General features: G+C 37.1%; 1 protein-coding gene across 7 annotated transcripts in view; it reads left to right on the top strand.

Moving 5' to 3' along the window:
* The window catches only part of LOC149550827 (HAD-superfamily hydrolase, subfamily IG, 5'-nucleotidase), a 405,317-nt gene that overhangs the window by 39,652 nt on the left and 343,239 nt on the right, over positions 1-22,426 (top strand). For 2 of the 7 annotated variants that reach the window (XM_089786391.1, XM_089786397.1), the window contains one exon: positions 12,303-12,613. In XM_089786391.1, the coding sequence (XP_089642517.1) occupies positions 12,303-12,613 (311 nt within the window). Of the gene's footprint in view, positions 1-7,792; positions 7,939-12,302; positions 12,614-22,426 lie in introns of those variants that run through there. The other 5 variants (XM_089786394.1, XM_089786393.1, XM_089786392.1 and 2 more) reach the window with 3 other exon arrangements.

Here is a 22,426-nt window from a genome sequence, read left to right as displayed (position 1 = left end):
TTCATGGTGGTGAGAGATTGTTATTAGTTTGTTTGTCAATTGGTTGTTGAGATTTAAAAGAGTTAGTCTCAACATTGGAACTCATTGGAATTTGATGCTCTCTTAGCTATTACACAAGTAACGATTTCAGTTAGCATTTGGTTTCAGTATTTTTATGTGAATGTATTTAATTCGCAATTCATATATGCCAAAACTAAAAAGGAGTACATTTGAAATATGCATATATACAATAATGACCAGCTATGTGCCAAATGTTTAACAAAATGCCAAACATCTGATTTCTGAGGAAGAACTGGTGAAAATTTAGAGAAGAATGGAATTGCTCAAGTTATAGATAGTTAGGGGTTTTTACAAGGGAGGTCATGTGGTAGTTGGTTATTGTCAATTAGATATGGTGCAGCAGTCCCATGCCTTTCAAAATGCTAATAAACGGTTGATTTGGTTATAGCTAAATCAAGTATCAATTTCTTTCACATTTCAATGGTTTGACATTTTGTCAAACACTTGGCAAACAACCCAATTACCACTGAATATATGATGTCTTAAATTTTCAAACACAATATCAGGATGTATAGGAAACTGATCACAAATTTATTTAATTTTGGCCTTATAAGTTTTGCATAAATAAATACCAAACACCAATAAATAGTTATGAAATGATTCACACTAGCCTCTGAATTCATTCATCAACAGACCATATAGCAATATAATGAAAAGGGAATTCAATTGTTGGTTGATTATAAATCAGAATTTGAAGCCAGCCTGTTTACTTTCAAAATATGTAATATTAATTGAATTTTACAAATTAAGAACCTGGTCTTTGCCGTAGAATGTAATTGCAAAGTCAAACTGAAAGCCACCTAGTCCAATTTCAATCTGGCGTTCACAATCTACCCTTACAAATGCTGCCCAAAACAAACTCCAATCTATAGACTAAGCCCTTGTCCAGTAACAGAGAAATTATAATATTCAATTGTATAAATGCTCCTCAGCCATAGTTAATACAGAAAGTGAAGACAATAATAAAACTCAAAACTCCACAATACCTCAGCTGTGGATTCTCAGAATTAAATCTACAATACTTCAGCTGTAGATCCAAAACCCTTATACTTCAGCAAGGGTACAAACTTTAGACTCAGAAATGTCACAAAGACGACAAGGGCAAAATAAGATAATCAAATAACTAGATGCTTTCCTCATCAAATGTCCTCATATTTATAATCTTCAAATGGCACCAATTTTCCAAAAGAATTCCACTTAAGAAGCTTTCTTTTCACAACATTAAAATATAATAAAGTGCCATTAATATAATTTATTAATTGCTTTTGTCTCCAAAAGTAACCTTTTCCACTATAACTTAATATTCTGACATGTAAGGCTACTGTTTCTTTTTCCCACAATTAAAATTTTTTCGTCCCGATTCCAACAAGCTATGATACTGAGGTGACCAACCAACAACACTAACAAAAATAACAACCTCAGTGTATTTATATGAATGATAATAATAATTCACCCTTATTGCGAAAACAATTGAAGAGGCATCAGAATCAAAATTTGATAACACCAAAGTGATCCTGATGATGAATGATGATGAATTGAACTTGACAGGGTGACTTACTATAAATAGACGCTCCCTCCAAGAGTCTTGGAGCTCAAACTAGAAGCTTGAAATAAAAACTGAGAGCATCATCCAACTCCTTTAACTCAACTGAGCTCATTGGAACCAATAGATTGACTTCCTATAAATAGCAAGTCTCTCAAATAGAGCCAAAACACACCATAGGCTATTGGAAAGTCTATAACCACACAATTGAGACCCTCAAATCCCATTGTCAGCTCATGAGAGTCGCGATGGTGAACTAACCTGACTGCAGAAACCTGCTGAAAGTGGGGACATTACATGTGGTAGCTGGGTATTGTCAATTAGATATGGTGTAGCAGTCCCATGCCTTTCAAAATGCTAACAAACGGTTGATAAAATGTCTGCAAACAACAGAAGACACCGATGATGCTTGCCCAAAGTGTTGATGGAATCTTTTGCAATGCTCAAACACATAAATATGGCTTGGGAATCGATAACAACAATAGTTAGAAAAATGTGCTCTCCCAAGCAATTATAGTGCCAAGGAAAGCTGTTGAAAATGTTTTGATGACAAATGATGGAAAACTCTCCTTAGAAACACTCCAAAGTGATGATATTATCACTAGATCTTTGAAGTTTGAAATGTGCAACATATGATGATTAATTCACCTCTGCAATGGTACTATACTCCATTTTATGGCTGCATATGCTGGTTTCCGCACTAATGATGAAGAATTATTCCTTGGTAATGCTTATTTCATTGTACCAACACTATAGCATTGACTTGTGAATGTGGCCAAAATGCAGATTTCACTGTAGTGACAATAAAGCAACAATAAGTGTCCAAAACTCAAAATTTTGGTATCTACATTGAAACCTTCCAAGTGACAAACCCTCAAATTGCAAGTAATTCAAATAGCACTCAGGCAACTCTCTATTCTCTATTTTATTTCTGTATACGCTGGTTGCTGCACTAATGATGAAGTCCTTGGAAATGCTATTATCATTGTACCAACACTATAGCATTGACTTGTAAATTTGGCCAAAAATGTAGATTTCACTGTGGTGAAGTAACAATAAAATGTGTCCAAAATTCTCAATTTTTATATATCTGCATTGGAACCTTTCAAGTCACAGACCCTCAAATTGAAAGTAATCCAATTAGCACACATGCAACACTTGGTTGGAATTGCCAATGTTGGACATGAGGGGTTTTGTCTCCAAACTGAATAGCAAAAACCTTTCCAAGATTCTCAAATCAACTAAGGGTTTTTGTCTTCAGAAGCAAACTTGAACACAAAGCTCAAATTTTGAAAATTGAATGGAAAAAATAACGACAAAACTTGACTCAAGTGAAGCCAAGCTCCCTCGTTTTATAGCAGTCAAATTGGGCCTTTTGGATGAATCTCCATCATTAAGTATTCAATTTATTTATTTATTTTAGTTTATTTAAGTATACAAAAATACATTTTATTTTGTTAATTTTAAAAAATAATTTTTATTTTTTGATAATAATATTATTTTTGTTGCCCCTCAAATTAAAAATTAGTTGGCCCAACTTAAAGTAATATTAAAATTTGTTTGTCTTGCTTGATATAATGTCCCCAAATTAAAATTTCCGCTATTTTTTATTTTTTCTAAAACAAACACAATTGGATGAGCAACGGAATTTGTACTATAAGTTCTGATTACAGCTACTAAGCTGGAAACTTCACTAAAATCCTCAAATAACCCTAAATTATGCTCATATGATTTGCAATCATTATGACAATAGAAACAACAGTGATCTAATTTAATTTCAGCATATATAAATGATTACAATACTGATAATGTTTAAGTTTCAGAAGTGCAACTTTAGTAAATCAACTCGCAAGTGGTGAAATGTTACAGATTCATGCACTATGGTTGTTTGTAGGGCATTCCAAATGATTTTGTAATACTTCAAAACTGAGGCAGAACACTATAATGTCTGATATAGCCTTTGAATGACTAGGAAAGACCTCATATAACTATTGCAATCCTCCAAAATACTGGTTCATCTGAAATGACTGCAGCCAGACTAGAAATGAATGTTGGCAACGAGGAAAAATTGTGAAGTGTTGTGCTAGGCTCCACGGGCTTACGAATTGCAGATCCACCTCCAAGACATTGTCCAAAGTGAAAATCACCCATAACAAGAGACTTAGAATTATTCAGGAAGTCGATGAAATCTCTAACGAAGGGGTATGCGAATCAAAGGAGTTAAGCTGAGGTTGATGTTATCAAGAAAACTAGTAAAGATGCATCAATTATTTCTGCTCCTATGGGAAGGTCAATTGGGATTATTTTTAGTGTTTTGGATTAGTCAAGATGTGACTAATTTTCAATGCCAATAAATAAGAGTGACTTGTATATTGTATATTGAATAATGGCGAACCTTTGTCGTAGAAAGATGTGATTGCTCAAGGAAATACATTATAATGAATTTATGAAGAGACATATCTCTTGAAAGGCAACCCTACCATCATATATATGGGAGTTAAAATTCATTCCAGCATCATTGATTTGGACAGCTCTATTTTTCTTATTCCTTTTTGGATCTTCCTGTTCCCTATTGAGCAATTGGCAATTTAGCATTATTGGTTGCATACGCATAAAGCATGATCAGAGACAACACCTTGTTGCAAGAATCAATCAACCATATCAGATTGTTAGTCGCCCAATTTTTAAGCTTGGAAATCTAGCCTTCCCAGTGACCCTGCCTTGGAATCTCGGTCTTCTCCTATGATTTATGTTGAAAATGTTGTGTGTAGGTATGTTGTGTAGCTTTCAAATACAGTTTCATGACAATAAACCCAAATGCCCAAGCACACAAGTTCGAAACCTTCCTTTGTAACTTTGGAACCATATTGAACATGGTTCAGGTGGTTCAAACTGTTCAAATGGTTCAGATGGTTCTCTTGGCCCAATTAGTCAAATTCAAGAGTTCTTGAGTGCAGTTCAAAGTCAAGATGCAAATCCAAAGTTCATCTTCGAGGTTCTCAAGTTAGAAGTTCAAGGCACAGGTTTAAGAACACAAAGGGTTCTCAAGTTCCTCAAGTTTGATTGATTTGAAAGTTCGAGGTTTGAAAGCTCAAAATGCATGGTTCAAGTTCGAAGTTCACCAGTGTAGTACAAAGGTTGAGTGACTCCAAGTTTGAATTCAGTGTATGCAAATCTAAGTGCAGATTCAAAGCTTGTGGTTATGATCAACCAAATATTTCAAATGTGCATTTCGTGGCCCTAATCCTCGAAGCTAGAAAGTTTCAAATTGGTTCGATACATGTATGATTGAGGGTGAATACATCATTTGGAGAAATTAGCTGGCTTCTTTTCCGGATTGCATCATTAGGAATTCATTAACCACAAAGATAAAGGGATCACAATGAATATCAATCAATTGATTTCGAGGAAGTATGAGCTCAAATTGTCAGTAATAGATAGAAAAATACATTCATAGATGTGCACATGGCATCAAATTTTTGGCACATATAAATGATGATTCCTTGTTTCCACGGGCCGCTATCAAATATAAATGTTTCAAAAGAGACCAATAATAGATTGAGTTCATTGGCTGGTCACCAGGCTTCGAATATGTGATTGTTTTCCTCTTGGAAATAGTGGTAATTGAAGCCAAAGTTTCACTCTTAAATCAACTTGCTTTTCCTTGCACAGGCATATACCCATCGAGCATCATTAAAGAGGCAAAGAACTAAATCAGTTATATTCAGTTCATTTTAAACATGAAGTGACAATGAAAGATTCTAAGTACAGGGTATCAATGGAAGTAGTTTGACCGTCATGAATGGCATGGAGGTCAGCATCGGCAAAGCACATGAATTGTTTGACAAATTGCCTACCTGAGCAGGACATGCAAAGGCTTTGTTTCAAATCACAAAGTTTGTGAGCATAGTGTTGGCATACTAATACGTAGCAACCCAAGTTAAAATCACGCATATACAATAATGTTCGAGTACCTCCAAATGGAGAACCCGAAACCCATAGAAAATATTGAGCATGGGGGCTCGTATTAAGAAAAGCATGGTTCATCAAATCGTGCACAAGGAGTTTAGAGATAGCATGTGAATTGTTCGATAGTAATCTCGATGCCATTGCCCTGATGAAACCCAAGCTATGATTGAAGGATGAAGATCATGGACACGCAACCATAAGTGATAAGCTCGCAGGATCTTGTAGCAAATATGGAGAAGCCTGATTCTGCAAGGGATTAAGTCTATGATGTCATATCAGAGACAAAACATCGCCCGCAGATTGCTTGATCAAATACCCAAGCTCCATTAAGAGACACGGGCGTTCTCTTTGCATTCACATCATAAGTTAAACTAGCCCATTGTTGAGCAAGTGGAAGCTACAACGGCTCCTTCATGTTAAGAAGAGGCCTGATTGCAATAACAAAGCATCACTAATCTTGGGGTCACAAAGTTTGGTACCGCCTTGGAATAGTAATCCCACGCACAAAAAGGGATAGTTTAGATATGATGGGATTAGAGAAAAAGTTTGGAAAATGCGGAGATCATTAGCAATATGTTGACAATATGTTGCCAAAATGAAAGTGGGAGAAGCTCACATGTAACAGTTGTGGAATACTTTATATTGGACTTATCCGCAGGAAAAATAATCAGCAACGGACCCAAATGTACCCGATTCCTTCAGAGGAAGGTTTAGTAAAGAGATTTAATCATAAAGGAGAGGAAAACATGAAATCAATTTGGAAATGTCAGATGGTATCATGCTCTGTAGTAAAGCTCCTATGGCAACAGATATGAGCCATATTACGAAGAGTTTTTGAAGTCTTGACAGATATCAACACAAACAAGAAACAGTTTTCCCCACAGATTTTTCAAATGCCAACTGTCCAAGGAGATATGCATGGATCTTTTAATTTGACATGCTATCTTTTCTATTTATAATTATAAAGAATATAGTTATAAATAATATTAAACATTAAAGCCCACGGAGTGAGGGGAGGAAAGCAAAAACAAATAAAAGCCTTCTCTAGGAATCGGTTAAAAAAATTGAAAAGTGCCACCAGAATGCGAGGGGTGACAGAGACTATTTATTGGGAAAAGTTTCTCAATATTGGGGGTTCTTCTTTTTCTGAAGGAGGCAGACTGTGGACTGCACGTGAGGGGAATTTCGAATGTATAGGGTTGACAGTTCTTGATGGAGATCATACTGTGAATTCTTAGCTAGTTTCATTGGTTATGCAAGTATTTCGGCTTTAAAGCATGATACAAGAACAAGATTGTTTTTGGATGAAAAAGACTCGATAAATATATTTGAAGACTGTGTGCTTTGGATTGTTCGCTGTTGGTTTAGGATTGAATCGACATTGAATAGTGGGATTTCTTTCTGATGCTGGATGCTTTTATTGTGCGTAACTTAGATAATATATTTATTTCATAGTTCTTTTGAATGGTGATCTATAGGAAAGCTGTGAATTTCCTTTGTTTACCAAGCATTTGATTTACTTTGCTGTAGTTTGTTTGATTGTCTCCCTATCTAAGAATATTGAGGGAAGCCTTCGCTTTTTGGTTAAAAGCATCTTTTAAATTCATTTATTGTATATTTAATCGGGGAGCTGTACCCTGCAAAATTCAGAGGATGCTTGCACAACTCCATTGCAATGTGATGCAACTGTTGGTCCTATTTTGTCTTCAAGTCTGGGCGTCTTTGAGTCTTTTTGTAAGCATTTTATACGAAGACAAATCTGTTTACCAACACAGACATAGCAGCATTTTCAGAATTGTATAAGCATATCAGATACAGCAATTATTGGTATAAGCATTAAGCAGAATTGATTGCACAGTTTGAAGGATTGCAGTAGAAATGACAAGTATATAACTATAAGTTATAATTAAAGGTCAGACATTGCATGTTATAAGGTTATATGAATATCAGAGACAACAATTTGTATTGCAATAAGCAATACCATTCACACCAATTGCATAGTTACATTGCCATATTCGACATAGCAAGTAATCATTAGTAATTACACTAAGTGCAAGACATGTCAATTCACTTTCGCATACATATAATTGCATATATTGGAGATAGCAATTGATATTCTTTGTAGTTATTTTATACACATTTATCCTTATATTAAAAATCAGATATTGTAAGTTAATGTAATTGTTGTATTACTAACTAAAAGGAGACATTACAGGCTCAATCAATGCCAAAATGGAAAATAACAAGTGGACCTAGATCAATGCCAAATTCGCAAATGATGATATGGAAATTTAAAATGGGTCTAGCAGCAAATCGTCCAGGATCTACTTGCAATATCAAATGCAATTACCATTTGATACTAACAGGTTCAAGATCATACAATGATCTCAACTCTTTATCTGTAAACCATCCAGTGTTTACTATGCTTTTTTAATACTTGAAAGTTTTATCACGAGTGGTAAAACTTTGAATATGTTGGCAACAATCCTCAACCAATTGGAGCTAAATTCTTGAGTTATTTAGCAGCAGAAAAATATGAAAACCTTCCAATAATCAAGAAACAAAAAACTTAGAACCTTTCAAATATTCTTCAATATATAGTTCAATATGCAGCTGTTCAGATTGCCACAGTAAATCAGAAATTACCTTTGAGGGGTGTGGCAGTCCCAAAATGGCATGATCCCAATGATCAGGTGTATGAATGTGCTGATGATAGAAGCAGCAAGGATTAAAAGCCCATCCAAACCTCCAAAAGGGCTGTGATTCAGCTATTAGACAAGTACAAGCAAGGTCACTACCATGTACTGGCTCCCAAAATAAGCTACGTACTTAGGTTAAAGTAGCAGATAATAATCTCGAAATTGGGTGGCTAATGTTGTAAAAACTACTACAGTGAGATGAGTGATAATATTCCTTTTATAAACTTTCAACAGTTATTCTTATAATGAGATCCTGGATATATACAGCCATCAAAAGGTGGTACAATCAACGGACTAAGTAGTGATAACACTGATGAGTTTGACTTAGCAAATACAAATCACTATCTCCTTCAAAATTGAAACTTGACAAATAACCAATAACTTCAACAAACTTGAAAAACCTTCCGACCAACTATATTAGATATTGGAAACCCAAAGGAATCGAACAAGAATAAAATAACAGAATATGCAGCATGGTATTGTGTCAATTGCACAGTGTAATAATCCTGTAGGGCATTAGCTCAAATCCCAATCTTTATCTGGCTATTAACTCAATTTTGATCACCAAGTTCCCAAAATGGGAAAGGTGAGAGCATATGGAATTAGAAGGATAGAGGAAAATAACATGAGAGTTGTTGGCAGGAAGTTGACCAACTTAAAATTTTGTTACAACTCTGGAATTTCTCTAGACAAACTAGCTGTTAGTGATGTGAATAAGTTACATCAACATCAAAATGGTGGATGTACTCACCTGATTCTGGTTTACACCGCCCAAGGCAGAGAATGATAGAAAATCAAATGGGATCCAGCAGTATTATCACCCAAGGATTTAATATAATAGAAACATTCATAAAAAGAACGAAATTTATTTACAATCATATTTGAATCAGTTTCAGATACTTTTCTTCATTATTCTAAAAACGAGCATTTCATTAAATATTTGGCATGAAACTAAAAATCATAAAATAATACCCAAAAAGAAGTTGGAGAGATGAACAAGCATTGTATCTGAATTAATCAACTGATAAATCATTATTAATTCAGACCCAAATCAATGATTAATTGATTGTTCTACAATTCTGATTTTTCACATTAAAAATCAGAAATTTGTGACCTTTATCCTGTGAGACGACCGCTTTGAAACTGCCATTGATCATATAGTTGTCAAGTAGATTGCCCTGCTGCATTTTCAGATTGTTGCAAGTTGCAACACTTGAAATAATAATAAATAATAAATTGTTCCTTTGTATATAGGTACAGCACTTCCCGTAAGAAGTATGGGTGCCAAATGAGCACTCAGTAAATTTGCTTTGCTAGTTCTATATATATATATATATATATATATATACACAAAAAGTTACAAACCACTACATAAAATCAAATTCATAGAGGATGCTATTATTTTGTTATTTTCTAGAATATATAAATCATTGAACATTGAATTCACATCAAACCCCCAAAATACTTGCAAACCTGAAAAACTAGAAACCACAAACCACAGTTCCAAATACCCATTGAATTTGAAACTCAATCTACAAGCACAATGGTGATTCTAGAGTGAAACCATGTTTTCCCCTTAGGGGTAACAAGAACTAATGCATAAAGACAGAATAAGGCATTGAACACAGGAATTATAAAGAACTTAGAAGCAACTCATGTATTCATTCATAATTGAATGCAAGATTACAGTTCCAATGCATAACATGTCTTTGCTTGTGATGGAGACTAGTACATGTAGGAGCCGAGGGATGCAAGTGAACCGCCGTGTCCGTAACTTCCCTCAGTCACACAGAACTGTCTAAATACCCTATTACCTGACAACTAACTACCCCATTAACCGACAACAAACCACACATCCAACTAAGAGGGTTTCCACACATCCAATTAAGGGGGTTTTCATCCTTAGGTAAATACAAGAATAATCAATAAATTCATTTATATGAAAAAATGAAATTTGAAGAGTAAGCCTTATTGTGATGATCCAACTTCCTTTTATAATATTTTCAAAGCTATTTTTTGAACAACATGTTCTTTTTTACCTTTGTTGTTATTTTTTGAAAAATTCATTTTTTTATTGGTTTTTCCTTTTTATTTTTTCATCACCAAAATAACATAAAATACCCTTATGATCACCTTTCTGCACCATGAGCATAGTGACACTTAAAAAAATCCTTTAAAAATAGTTAAATGTAAGCTTTCAACAATAATATTAACCAAATGTACTCTTTTTGGCAACTTAATTTAATCATTTAACTTTTTTCCTTTTACCAACACTCAATAGCCTATGAGAAAACTTAGGAAAATAGGGCAAGGGTTAGTAGTGGCTTACATTTGAGAAGTGGACAGTGCACACAGATCATTGTAGTAGCCAAATAGTTTATTGTAGCCACAGTATGGATTGTTCTAGTTGTGATATGGATAGTTATAGGAAACTTCAAAAAAAAAATCCTTTAATGTCTTCATATTATAACTTGAACTAGGAAATACACAGAAAATATGTTTTTGTATTTTTTGAATATTCCACATCATAAAAACTGACAGAAGTCCACAATTAAAACTGACAATCTCCAAAATGGTTTAGCATTAAGTTATTCCTATAGTGGAATTATTTAAATACCTAGTAGGGTTTTTGTCCTTGAAACCATCTTGCAAAAGGGTTTTTGCCCTTGGCCAGAAGAATTCATGTTCATCCTCTAGAAAGTAGAAATTGTAAATGAATAAGAAGTAGATTTTCTAAGCACAAGCCCTCCTTAGATAGGCTTTGAGGAATGCATTTTAATTTTATATTCTTTTTCTCATTTTCCTTCAAGAACTCAAAATTACTAAAAGCACATTTTAAAATAATATCACTTTTGGATCCCATTTCTAGTGACACTTTTTGATCCTCTTTTAAGATTACTTTTTAAATAATAAAAACAAGTTGCCTTATAATATAACATAAAGTTACTTTTGCCAACTTATGTTAATTATTTAAGTATTTTTCTTATAACATTCCACTAGCCTATGGGACAAATTATATGCCTAAGGTGTTACTAACCATGATTGCTTGAAAAAGGGGACATGATAATTGATTTGTCTTATAAAAAATTCAGTATTAGGTCTAAACTTACTGATAGACAGTGGAATCGAACTGGGACAGCCAGACATGGCAAAAAGTAAAATCCTTTTCAATGGTTTTTGGATTATTTTTTGTAGCATAAGAGAATCTGCAAAAAAGAGGTATAACTGAACCCTCATTTTGCCTTAAACTCTGAAGTATAAAATAAACTCAGAATCTGTGCACTTATTTCTACACTCCCCTTTGCCTACAAAAGTGGGGAAGGAATTTGATGTATTATTTGGAACTGAAGGGAAGATGGAAAACTCTATCGATCATGATTTTAAATGATAGAGTGGCATCTCAACAGATATTTCCATTTTCCATTACATATCACAAATCAAACTGGCCTACATTACGTTGCATTTATGGAAGGAAAGAAATGCTTTAGTGCTCAAGAATGAATTATTTACTTGTACTAATTTAGTTTAAAAAAGAAGGGCTAATGTCCATGGCACAACTACAAGCTGAAAATCTTGACAGTTTGATTCTAATTAGGATATTTTGTGAATGCAAAGGCATCTTGTTCTTTTGTAATAATTCTTCCTAGGAGATATTTTATACTCTTTTACTGATAGTTTAGATAAAGTCTGTGTGTATGAAGTTACTTAGAAAGTAGGGTCATAGGCCTTTCCCTTGACGCTGTCCTTTAGAATGGTAGTACAAAGAATTGAATGCATGCTAATGCAGATCATCTCTCTTTAGAACTTTCTTGTTGAAAACTAATGAATGAAATTTTAAACATATATAATTCTACAGGGATCTGACACATTAGGCAATACCCATAGCCACATTGCAAATTGTGACCTTAAGGTGCTAATTTTATATGTGTCACATTTGTGTTGGCCAAACTTTGACACATTTGTTGATTTTCTCTTGCCATTTGTTTGGATATTCTTTGTTATGCTAATGTTATATTATATTTATCTCTTAGGTTCCATGTTGAATCAGGTAGTCAATACAATGGAGGGGACTGCCCAAAGCGGTGATGCATTATTTGAGCACCAACAAGTGGCTAATCATTTTGGTCAGAAGTTTTCTATATGGACATCACAAGAATCTGGTCATAATATTGATATGAGAAAACAAATATTTTGTAACCGGTCTCTTAACATGAAGAGCGTTGTAGCAATTGGTTTTGACATGGACTATACACTTGCACAATATAAGGCTGAAACATTTGAAACATTGACATATAATGGCACACTTAAGAAGCTTGTCTACGACTTGGGATATCCTAAAGAGGTTTGCTATTCACTTCCTTCATCTCTTAATTAAGTTGCATAAATAATCACCTTTTCATTTTGAAACATTTTGTTCTTTTACTCCAAATGAAGTCTCTTTAAGTTTGTCACATTATTCAAAGTACATCTAGCTTTAGTTGCGACAGTATCTTCCGAAAGGTAAACTATGCTTTATTGGGAAAATATAATCTGTTGTAAAGCAATTTATGCAAGCAATTTCGGCTGATTTAATCTTTACCAAGATAAATTCAATGTGTTAAGATGTGGGCTTACAACCACTTGTAAATTTGAACTCAATTTTCGACGAATTTTGGTCAAAATTTCGACCAAGCAGTTTGTGGCAATTTTTCTCGTTGAAATTTTTTGTCTTTGCTAACTCTGATTTGCCATTTTTGGTTGAAGTTTCGACCAAATATTGGTCAAAAAATGTCAAGAAATGGTTGAGATTTCAAACAATTCTTGGTCAAAAACTTTCAAGAATTGGTTGAAATTTCCACAAATGTTTGGTCGAAAACTTTCAAGAATTGGTTGAAATTTCCACCAATGTTTGGTCGAAAACTTTCAAGAATTGGTGGAAATTTCGACCAATTCTTCATGGAAATCCATGAGGAGATAGTCGAAATTTCAACCAAACTAAGTTGTTTTAAAAAAAAAATAGAGCAGGTGAATCCCCCAATGAATGCCTACCCGTGGACTCTCTCTTAGATTATATGGAATATAATGGTTATGGAGATATGTTAAAGACAGAGTAGTAGACACATATTTGGGATGAGGCTCTCACTAATCTAATTCAGGCTTGTTATAATCAGCATTTAATCATTTGAATAACAGCTCTTGTGAACGAAGAGGGTTAATGACAATCTTAAATAACAGTTAATGAAAATCTTGAATAACAGCTCTTGTGAACAAAGATGACAGCGATTAGCATACATTGGCAATCTTAAATAACAATTAATGAAGGAAAGGTGTGATTAAATGTGAAATATAAGATATATACATATTAGGTGTTTTTCTTTAATGATCCCAATCTTGAAGTGGCCACTATCTTCATGGGCTATGGCATCACCATCTACTACCAAGATACTGAGATATCACCAACATACTAAAAACACAATTTTTATTGTATATATTAAAAACACTGAATAAGTTCCACGTCTTTTATTGAAACTCGTATGAAGCAAAACTGTAACCAGCTCGACCTTCATTTGTTGCCTTTAGCTCCAACTTCTGGAATGGACTGAAATTTTCAAATTCTCCTTCCACAACCTACATCTAAAGTTTCTCGATTTGTCAACTAGAGCTACAAACCGCCTTTCCAGTTCCCTGAAAGATGTTAGAGGCAATAATAGTCTTCTTTACTCTTGGGGTGAGATGGGGTGGGGTGCCCATCAACAAGTTCCAGCACTGCCTCCAAACCACCCTTAATTCAATTCGAGCAAAGCATGACAACAAATGAAGAACAGCGTCTTTGCTGCCAGTCAAAATAATAAGATTGGAAAGATGGAGGCCACATCAGACTTGACACAGCTCTGATCATTTGTCAGCAGCTACAGAAAGAAATACATATATACTCAGCAATACCATCAAACAGGAATAGAGAAAATCCAAACTAAATAGCAATCAAGACTCATTCAAGGAAACAATGATGTATTTGTTATATCAGCAATTATTAGTGATATGCATTTGTTAGAGTAGACATAGTAGAGAACATCAATTTGAGATAAGCATCTAATCAGACGTCCAATACAACTTATATCTGTGATATTGCATCCAGCAAGGAAATCATACAGCATTACATCCTCAATCATCACAAAACATAAAACCTTCATCAGTAAATCAGCCCCATAGACACAATACATCAGTAGAGCAAATAGCACATGAAGAATATAGAATATTTGACACATAGCAAGTAATAAGATCAATTTGTCATCTGTGAATATTCCAATTTCGAATGCACGGCAACGGCTTTTCTAAAGGGTAAAAGGAAGAAATCTGCATTAAGGCAGAACAGCTATAGGGCACCTTTCTATAGTGGCAAGTAGGGAGAACAGCTAGTAGGGCATCTGTCTATAGTAGCAAGTAGGGAGAACCCCTACTAGGGCACCCTATTGTACATGGAAGGGAAAGAACAGCTAAGGGCGGCCAATTCCAGTTTCCTTTTAAACCTTACCTTGAGGGACTGTTGATGAACCCAAAGATAACCCATCTAGGAATGGAGGAACATTGCATGGAGGAAAAACTGTTGTCTTAAGGCACTCTACTATGCCTTTTACATTCATAAAAATAGGAGCTGAACATTGTGATGTGAATTATACAGCTCCACAAGGTTTCTATTTGTCTAAAATCCATAACCTTGAGACAGCTTATACTCTATTCAAGTTTTAGATGTTTGCAACAGCTTTAGATTATTGTGCCTCACTTTCAGGTGTTGTTCCCTTCTCTCATAGCCTAGCTTAAAATTTCTTATGATTGAGAAAAGTTGATAGAAATCAACATAGTTCTAATTAAAATTTAGCTATAATTTCATGTCTAGCATATTTCTTAAAACACTATAGATAAAATTGCAGATTGCATCTAAGCTGGTATTTGTTTATAGTTTAAAAACAAGAACTATTCTAAAGTAATGGCATCGTTGTAGACTGAAACTTTGAAGCAACTGAATAATACTTTTAACAGTTTAAAGAAGATCTATATGAAAAGTAAATTACCATCTACGATAATGGGAAGACTAAGTTTCAAGATTACTAAGCTACTGTTTACTGAAAGTTTGTGATCGCAAGAGAATTGTGTATCGAGGGTAATTAGCAGATAGCAAGCTATCAAATAATAAATAACTGAATAAAGCATTATAACTAACCACCAGCACAGACAATGCTTTTAACAGTAACAAAGCAGTTCTATTTGCGGATTGCCAAACAAGAAGTTTCAGGATTATAAAACACATCTGTTGAGGTAATTCAGACCAAAACCTTCAATTCTTTGTTGTAGAATATTTTTACATATATATATATATATAAATCTTGAACGGAGAACTCAAACCAAAAAACTTTTGAGCAAATGTAAAACCAAAATTTAAACCAGATTCTGAACTGAAAACTAGCATCTCACAGTAAAAAGCAGATCTATATGGAGGGGACTTTACCATCTATGATAACAAAAAGGCAAGATGTTTCAAACAAAAATATATCTTTAGTTTTGGAGAATTTTAGTAAACGGCTTCTAGTTTGCCTATGCTATTGGCGGGAGTCTATTGCATGGACCACACAGCTTGCGTTTGGATCTAAGTCACTGTAGCGTCTTTTGTTAACCTATTTGGATATGAATGGCAATAATTGTTGTTGGCAAGAATAAAAAACCTGATTCTGGTTACTGCCACCCTTACTGGTGTTACTCTCTTTGCCATCGTACACAAGAACAAAAGCTCCATATTGTGCAAATATTATCACATTGTTCTGTGTTTGGCTGATAAACATTAACAAATGCAAGCTTTCCTACCATTAGTGCCAACCAAGAAAATATTTAAGGCAAACTTGGAAGTAATTGAGGAAGAGGAAATTGATACTTCTACCCCCAGTTAACATGAAATTGATTGTGGCATTTAACCATGGCTCTTGTGGCATTCATTAGATAGTGGTTACCCCCATCTAAGTCTAGTTCAACACTTAATTTTCTTTTAGGCATAGACTTACAATGTAGGCACCATAGGCAACTTTGTAAGAATTTTCCTAAGGGCAAAATTCACCTAAGAACTAAGAACTCAAACACAAGCACACAGTAGACCAAAGAGAGAGAGTATGATAAGAATAACAATGTATTCAATAACTTGTTCATCAGAGTACACTAGGAGTGCCTGAATATAAAGGCCTCAGGAGAGCTTCTAGAATGCATAGAAGTTAGCATCATGATGTGTCATACAACCAAACACATGTCCACCAGATATGGGTTATCCTCCATTAAGCACGGAAGTAAGTGCGGTGATGAGAGGATAAACCTACAAGGGTGTGACACGCAAAACAGTGTTGTAGACACCATGTGCTTAAATAGAGTTGCGTACTCCTGTGTTGTCTACATGACAACCCAAAAGGTGTGCAAACTCCTAAGTGTCTCACAAATAAAAATAATAAAATAATGCAAAATAATTAAATAATGCATTAACCTAAGTAAACTTAAGTAAGTGTAATAAGTAAATACTTATTTACACCAGCAAACTTTAAAAGTGATGAAGTAAAAAGTCTATTTGATTGTGCTAAATTATTACCTTCAAGAAGCACCTCAGACACACATTGTTGCCTCCTGGAAACCGTGAAATTTCTATAGATGCTGATAAAACTCCAAAAATGACCACTAAGAAGAACTGATTTAAATTATTGTTTCCATGCACATTGTTGTCTAGACTCTAACTAAAGTTGCACAATTTCTCTGTGCATTATTTTGGGCCTATTTCCTCTTAGGCTTGCCTTGATTAAGTATCCCCTTCCCACCATCTAGCTTGCACAACTACATACGAAATATCATTAGATGTTTCGAATCAATTTAAAATCTAAACAATTATCATTTAGCTTAATTGTTAATTGATTATATATATAAAAGCGTATTCAACATCTTAAGATGTGCATCCATATGCAAGTTTGGTGTTTACTGATTCCATCAAAAAGGTGCGTACTAGGATTCAGTTTCATTATGCTCTAACGAGTTTGGAGCAGAATGAAACACAATTAGAAATCTAATGGTTAGCTTGAAATTCCTTAGGCCTCATAAGTGAGGCCATACTCTATATAGCTTGAAATTCAAATGGTTGCTTCACTTTCATGTGTTGTGCCTTCTCTCTGTTTACCGTACAGGTAAAAAAATCAATGCATACAGAAAATGAACACGAACAACAGAATTATATTCGCAATCGTAGATGAATGATGCTTTACAATGATCCCCGACGGGATATAAATACTACCGCCGAACCTTCCCGAAAGAGTCCGTCGGCCACAAATATTCTATTCGTTACAAACTATTTATCGACGACGTCGGCTACAGAATACAGAAACACCGCCAGACCGTCGGCTACAGAATACAAAATACAGCCGGAACCATCCAGTCGGCTAACACCATCCCCCCCAAAAAGAAAAGTCGTCTCCGGACGACAATTACAACATATTTGAGACAAATTAACAAACAAAATATATCATCAAAGTGACTACAACAAGAAAAATCTACTTCTGACACATCACTGTCACCTTCGTCCCATGCCTGTAGCCTCTGCTAACACAACATTGCCTCCTTGATGAAGCTGCCCTTGATAGCCACCTGTGCTGCTTTCTCTGCTTCCAACACTGGGTCCACTGAGCTAAGTGTCGCTGCACTGCCTCCAATTGGATGATTAGCTCCTCCCGAGCTCTCTACGCATCCACCAAGACAACCTCCCGACCAACACTTACTCCCAATGCCTCGATACACAAATAGTCCATGCCTGCAGCAACTTCAACTCTTTTGAACTGGTCAGACTCCCACGACTGATATCCGCAACGACTGGGGGTCCAGGGGGCAAGGCCCCTGGCGGGGTCGAGGGGGAGCGCCCTCGCAGGGTCTTGGGGCAGCTCCCCGGAGTACAGGGCGAGGTCGAAGGGCAGCGCCTCTCGCCGCCAAGACCAAATTAGCACTTCGCAACCCACACAGAAATGCACGGAACCCACCATTTCTGTCATTTTTTGCCGATTTTGCACTCTTTCTGACAACCACTGATGCTTCCCCTTCCTTTTGGCATCATCTGCTGCTCATTCCAAACAACTTGAATCTGTCGTCGTTTTTTTTTTTTTTTTTAAATTTTATTGCTTCCTCTACAATCCACCACAAATCCCTCTGCACACAGAAATTCTTCTCCTTCCCTAGAAAACTCAAAAGCGCCCAAACTAAATATGCCATATTTTTCCCACTCCTCACAAAACCCTGAGCTTCTCCTTCTGTAGAACAATCACTCTTCTTTATGTCTTTGTTTCCTCGCGGAAGTCTGGCTGGAGGAGGGAATGGAGTCTGGCTGGAGGATTCAAAAGTTTTATGCCCGCGGCTAATTTTTGGCAGAGGAGATCGATCGGCAGAGACACTCTGACTGGCGGTATTTACTGGTGAAGACTGCTCGCGCGGAGGAGATGTTTGGAGGTTTCAAAGGAAAAAAGCCCAAAAAAAAAAGTATTTAAGCCCGCGGGGCTTTGCTTGGCAAAGAACTCAAAAAAATTTTGTGCCCGCGGACAGCTGCCCGCGGGGCTTATAACAACCCGTGGATAGTTGCCCGCGGGGCTTATAACAACCTTCTGCTCCGCTCCTGCGGACAAGTTGCTGCCTGCGGGGTCTTTCTCTGCCCGCGGACAGGTAGTTGTCCGCGGGACTTTCTCTGCCTGCAGACAGGCAGTTGCCCGCGGGACTTTTCAGTCCGCGGGGCCTGCTTTTTTTTTTTTTTTTGGTTTTTTTTTTCAATTTTTATTCATTTATTTATTATTATTAATTTATTATTATTATTTTTCTTTTTTTTTTCAATTTTTTTTCAATTTTTTTTTTTTTGTTTAAGAAATCAAATAACAGAGGTACCTTTGGACGACGTCGCCGCCACAGAGTGCTGTAATGACGACGATGGAGGATTCAACGACGGTGAGAACTTTCTTGCGCGATATAGTTTCAACTTAGATCCGTTAACTGACTGAGCCATCTCTTGTTTGTCCAAGGTCGCCAATTTGATTGCTCCATTGTCGCCGACCTTCCGAATTTGATATGGTCCAACCCATCTGCCCTTAAACTTTTCCACTTTGATTTCATTCTGACCGTCGTACGGCTTACGTTTGTTCTGTGCCACCCCCGTCGCCCAATGTGCCTGTGGTCGTCGCGCAACTAGATTATTTCTTTGCTGTCAGTGCCCTTCCACTAATTTTATGCTGCGGTATAACCTTTTCTTTCTGCGCAGTCCATTCACCATGTACCAGACAGTGGGATCTTCCGTTTTTCTGTGTTCAGACTGTATGTTCTTCCCCTCAGCTTCAGCCATGGCAGCTTTTCCTTCTTCTGCTTCCCTGCATTCCTCCAGACATTCATTTTCCTTTGTTTTGTCATGTTCGTCGACTGTTAACATATTGCAACTCGAAAACAGTTCGTAGTCTTCTATCTGCCAATGGTAAAGGCCATTCACCGAGTCTAGGTCGTTGTCATTCGATCTTCCGTCTAGTCTCAATATTCCTTCTTCCTCTGGTTCCATTCTCTTCTTTCCTTCATCATCACTTTCGTCGTCGCTTTCTGAATCTGATGATGCTGCCTCCTCGCCGACTATTTGTGTGTGCAGGTCAATTGTGAATCTTTTGCCTCCGCCCTCCATTGATAGGGTATTTCGTTTCCAATCATGCTTTACTTTTGCTTGCACCAACCAATCTCGTCCCAGAATAGCATCATATCCTTTTCTTTTCAATGGAATAACTACAAAATCCAATAAAAATGGTTGCGTACCAATAGTTACTGTTTGCGCCCTTAAGGTTCCCAACGGTTTGATCCCGTGCTGGTCCGCCGTGAGCAACTGGAATGTAGGTGGCCACAGCGTCGGCTTTCCCAACTTCTTCCAGGTATCCTCCAGTAAGACATTCACGCCGGACCCTCCGTCAACAATTGTCTCTGTCAAAACATTTCCCAAAATCCCCATCTCGAAGACCGCCGGATGCCGTCCAGAGGTGAGTGCCAGTAGCATTGGGTCTGTTGTCATCACTTCCCTACTTTTCCTTCTTGTGTCTTCCGGTGCTTTCGAAAACAGTGTATGATTCAGAATGGCCGTCCGTAACTGGGGCATTGTGAGGAGGTCAGTTATCTTGACTGGTATCTTTGTTTGTAATATCTGTCGTACAATGTTTTGTTCTGCGAAGTTCCTTGCCAAGGAGCCGATGATGTCCTTCAACTGAGATGTCCCCGCTGACGATGCCTTTGCAATGTCCGCCTGCACTTCCCCCACTTTTCTCTTTTCCTCCGCTTGCCTCCGTGTAATTGCCAGAATCTCCTCTACCTCCGTGCCAACAGTGATCAAGTTTACTCCAGCCTTTGGACACTTGGAATCTTCGCGATTGCCGGGTCCGCACCATCTGCATAATAATTTCGGTGTGTTTTCCGCTGTACAATCTCGCGCAAAATGACCCTACAAATTACATGCTCGGCATTGAACGATCGGCCGTCCGTTTGCATCATACTGGGTTCGACTTCGGCTTCCATTATTATTGTTATTATTTGCATTGTTGTTATTTTTTCCTCTGCTATTATTCCTATACCCTCCGGATGTAGCACCGGCGGTATTCGTGTTTCCGCTACTACCCGATGGGGAAGCCTCCTGTGTGAGAAACACCTGCGAAGATCCTCTTGTCTTCATGTTAAAGGGACAGTCCTTTGTCGAATGGCCCATGATCTGATAGATGTCACAGAATTGGTTCTTCGGACACGATTCCTTAGTATGACCATCAGTCTTACATTCCATGCACCATAGTTCACTACCTTTTGGCTCCTTCTGCATGTTTTTAAACTCCTTCATCATGCGAACCATATCCTTCTGTAGGGCACGAACCTTCTTGCTGCTGCCTTCGTCGTCCCTACTATCATCTCCGGTAGGCTCATCGTCATCAGAATCAGAGGAGCTAGTTTTCTTCTTCTTTGTCTTCTGCTCACTTTCAAGGTCCAGTGCTCTGTTATACGCGTCCACATATGACGACGGTGGGACAATTTTCATTTTCCTCCGCAATTTCGATCGTAGGCCGTCCACGAACCATCTTTTCTGCAATCCGTCCGCTGGCTTGCTTTCCATTTTGTTTATTAAGTCTTTTAATCTGCTGGTGTAGACGCGGATAGTTTCGTGCTTCCCTTGTTTGGTATTGAAAATCTCTGCTACGATTTCATTATCATCCCGCAAGAGTTTAAATTCTGCCAGGAACTCCTTTTTAATGTTATCCCAGGTATCCAGCTTCTGCAGATCCATATCCGAAAACCAATCAATCGCGACACCCCGTAGGGTTGCCGAAAATTGCCTGACCCATTCGTCGGCATTTGTGATTCCATTTGCCCGCCAGATCGTCTCACATGTCTTACAATGTCGGAGGGGGTCGGCTGTACCATCGCCTTCAAATTTCGGCAGCTTTTCTTTGGGTCCCACCATAACACTGGAGGTCTGCACTCCTACACTGGTCGGTACTCCCACACCGACGGTCGACACTCCCACACCGGCCGTCTGTACTCTCACATTGGAGGTGTCGACAGCTGCGAACCTTGGTGAAGATGAAGGATCCTCTGAAATTGTTTCTCGCGAAAGTCTATCCTGGACGAAGAGGTCACTCCACACTCGTGCTCCGTCGGCACTGCGAGCTGTGCGAGTTGATGCTTTTCCGTCTGAATTTTCTTCCCTCTGCGAACACAAATTCAAGAACTCCTCTCGTGCTTCTTCCACCAATTCCACCCGCTGCCGAGTCTCCTCCAACAATTCCTCCGCACTTCAGTTTCCGTGGGCAATCTTCTGAAATCTTCGTCGGCGTTCGACTTGCTGTGCCAGAATTAAATTCTCCTACGCAGTACGGATTCCATTTTTTCCCTTCGCCTTATTTTGATCTTTGTTAAGCTGATTTGGCATTAATCTTCATTCCTCCCACCTTCCAGATTCATAAGGCAATGACGCCAAATGTTTACCGTACAGGTAAAGAAATCAACGCATACAGACAATGAACACGAACAACAGAATTATATTCGCAATCGTAGATGAATGATGCTTTACAATGATCCCTGACGGGATATAAATACTACTGCTGAACCTTCTCGAAGGAGT

The sequence above is a fragment of the Cupressus sempervirens genome, chromosome 6 (genome assembly GCF_028749045.1).
Source record: "Cupressus sempervirens isolate cs-2001-9-10 chromosome 6, ASM2874904v1, whole genome shotgun sequence".
Classification (NCBI taxonomy): domain Eukaryota; kingdom Viridiplantae; phylum Streptophyta; class Pinopsida; order Cupressales; family Cupressaceae; genus Cupressus; species Cupressus sempervirens.
The sequence above is the reverse complement of the archived record's forward strand: the minus strand, read 5'-3'. Positions and strand labels throughout refer to the sequence as shown.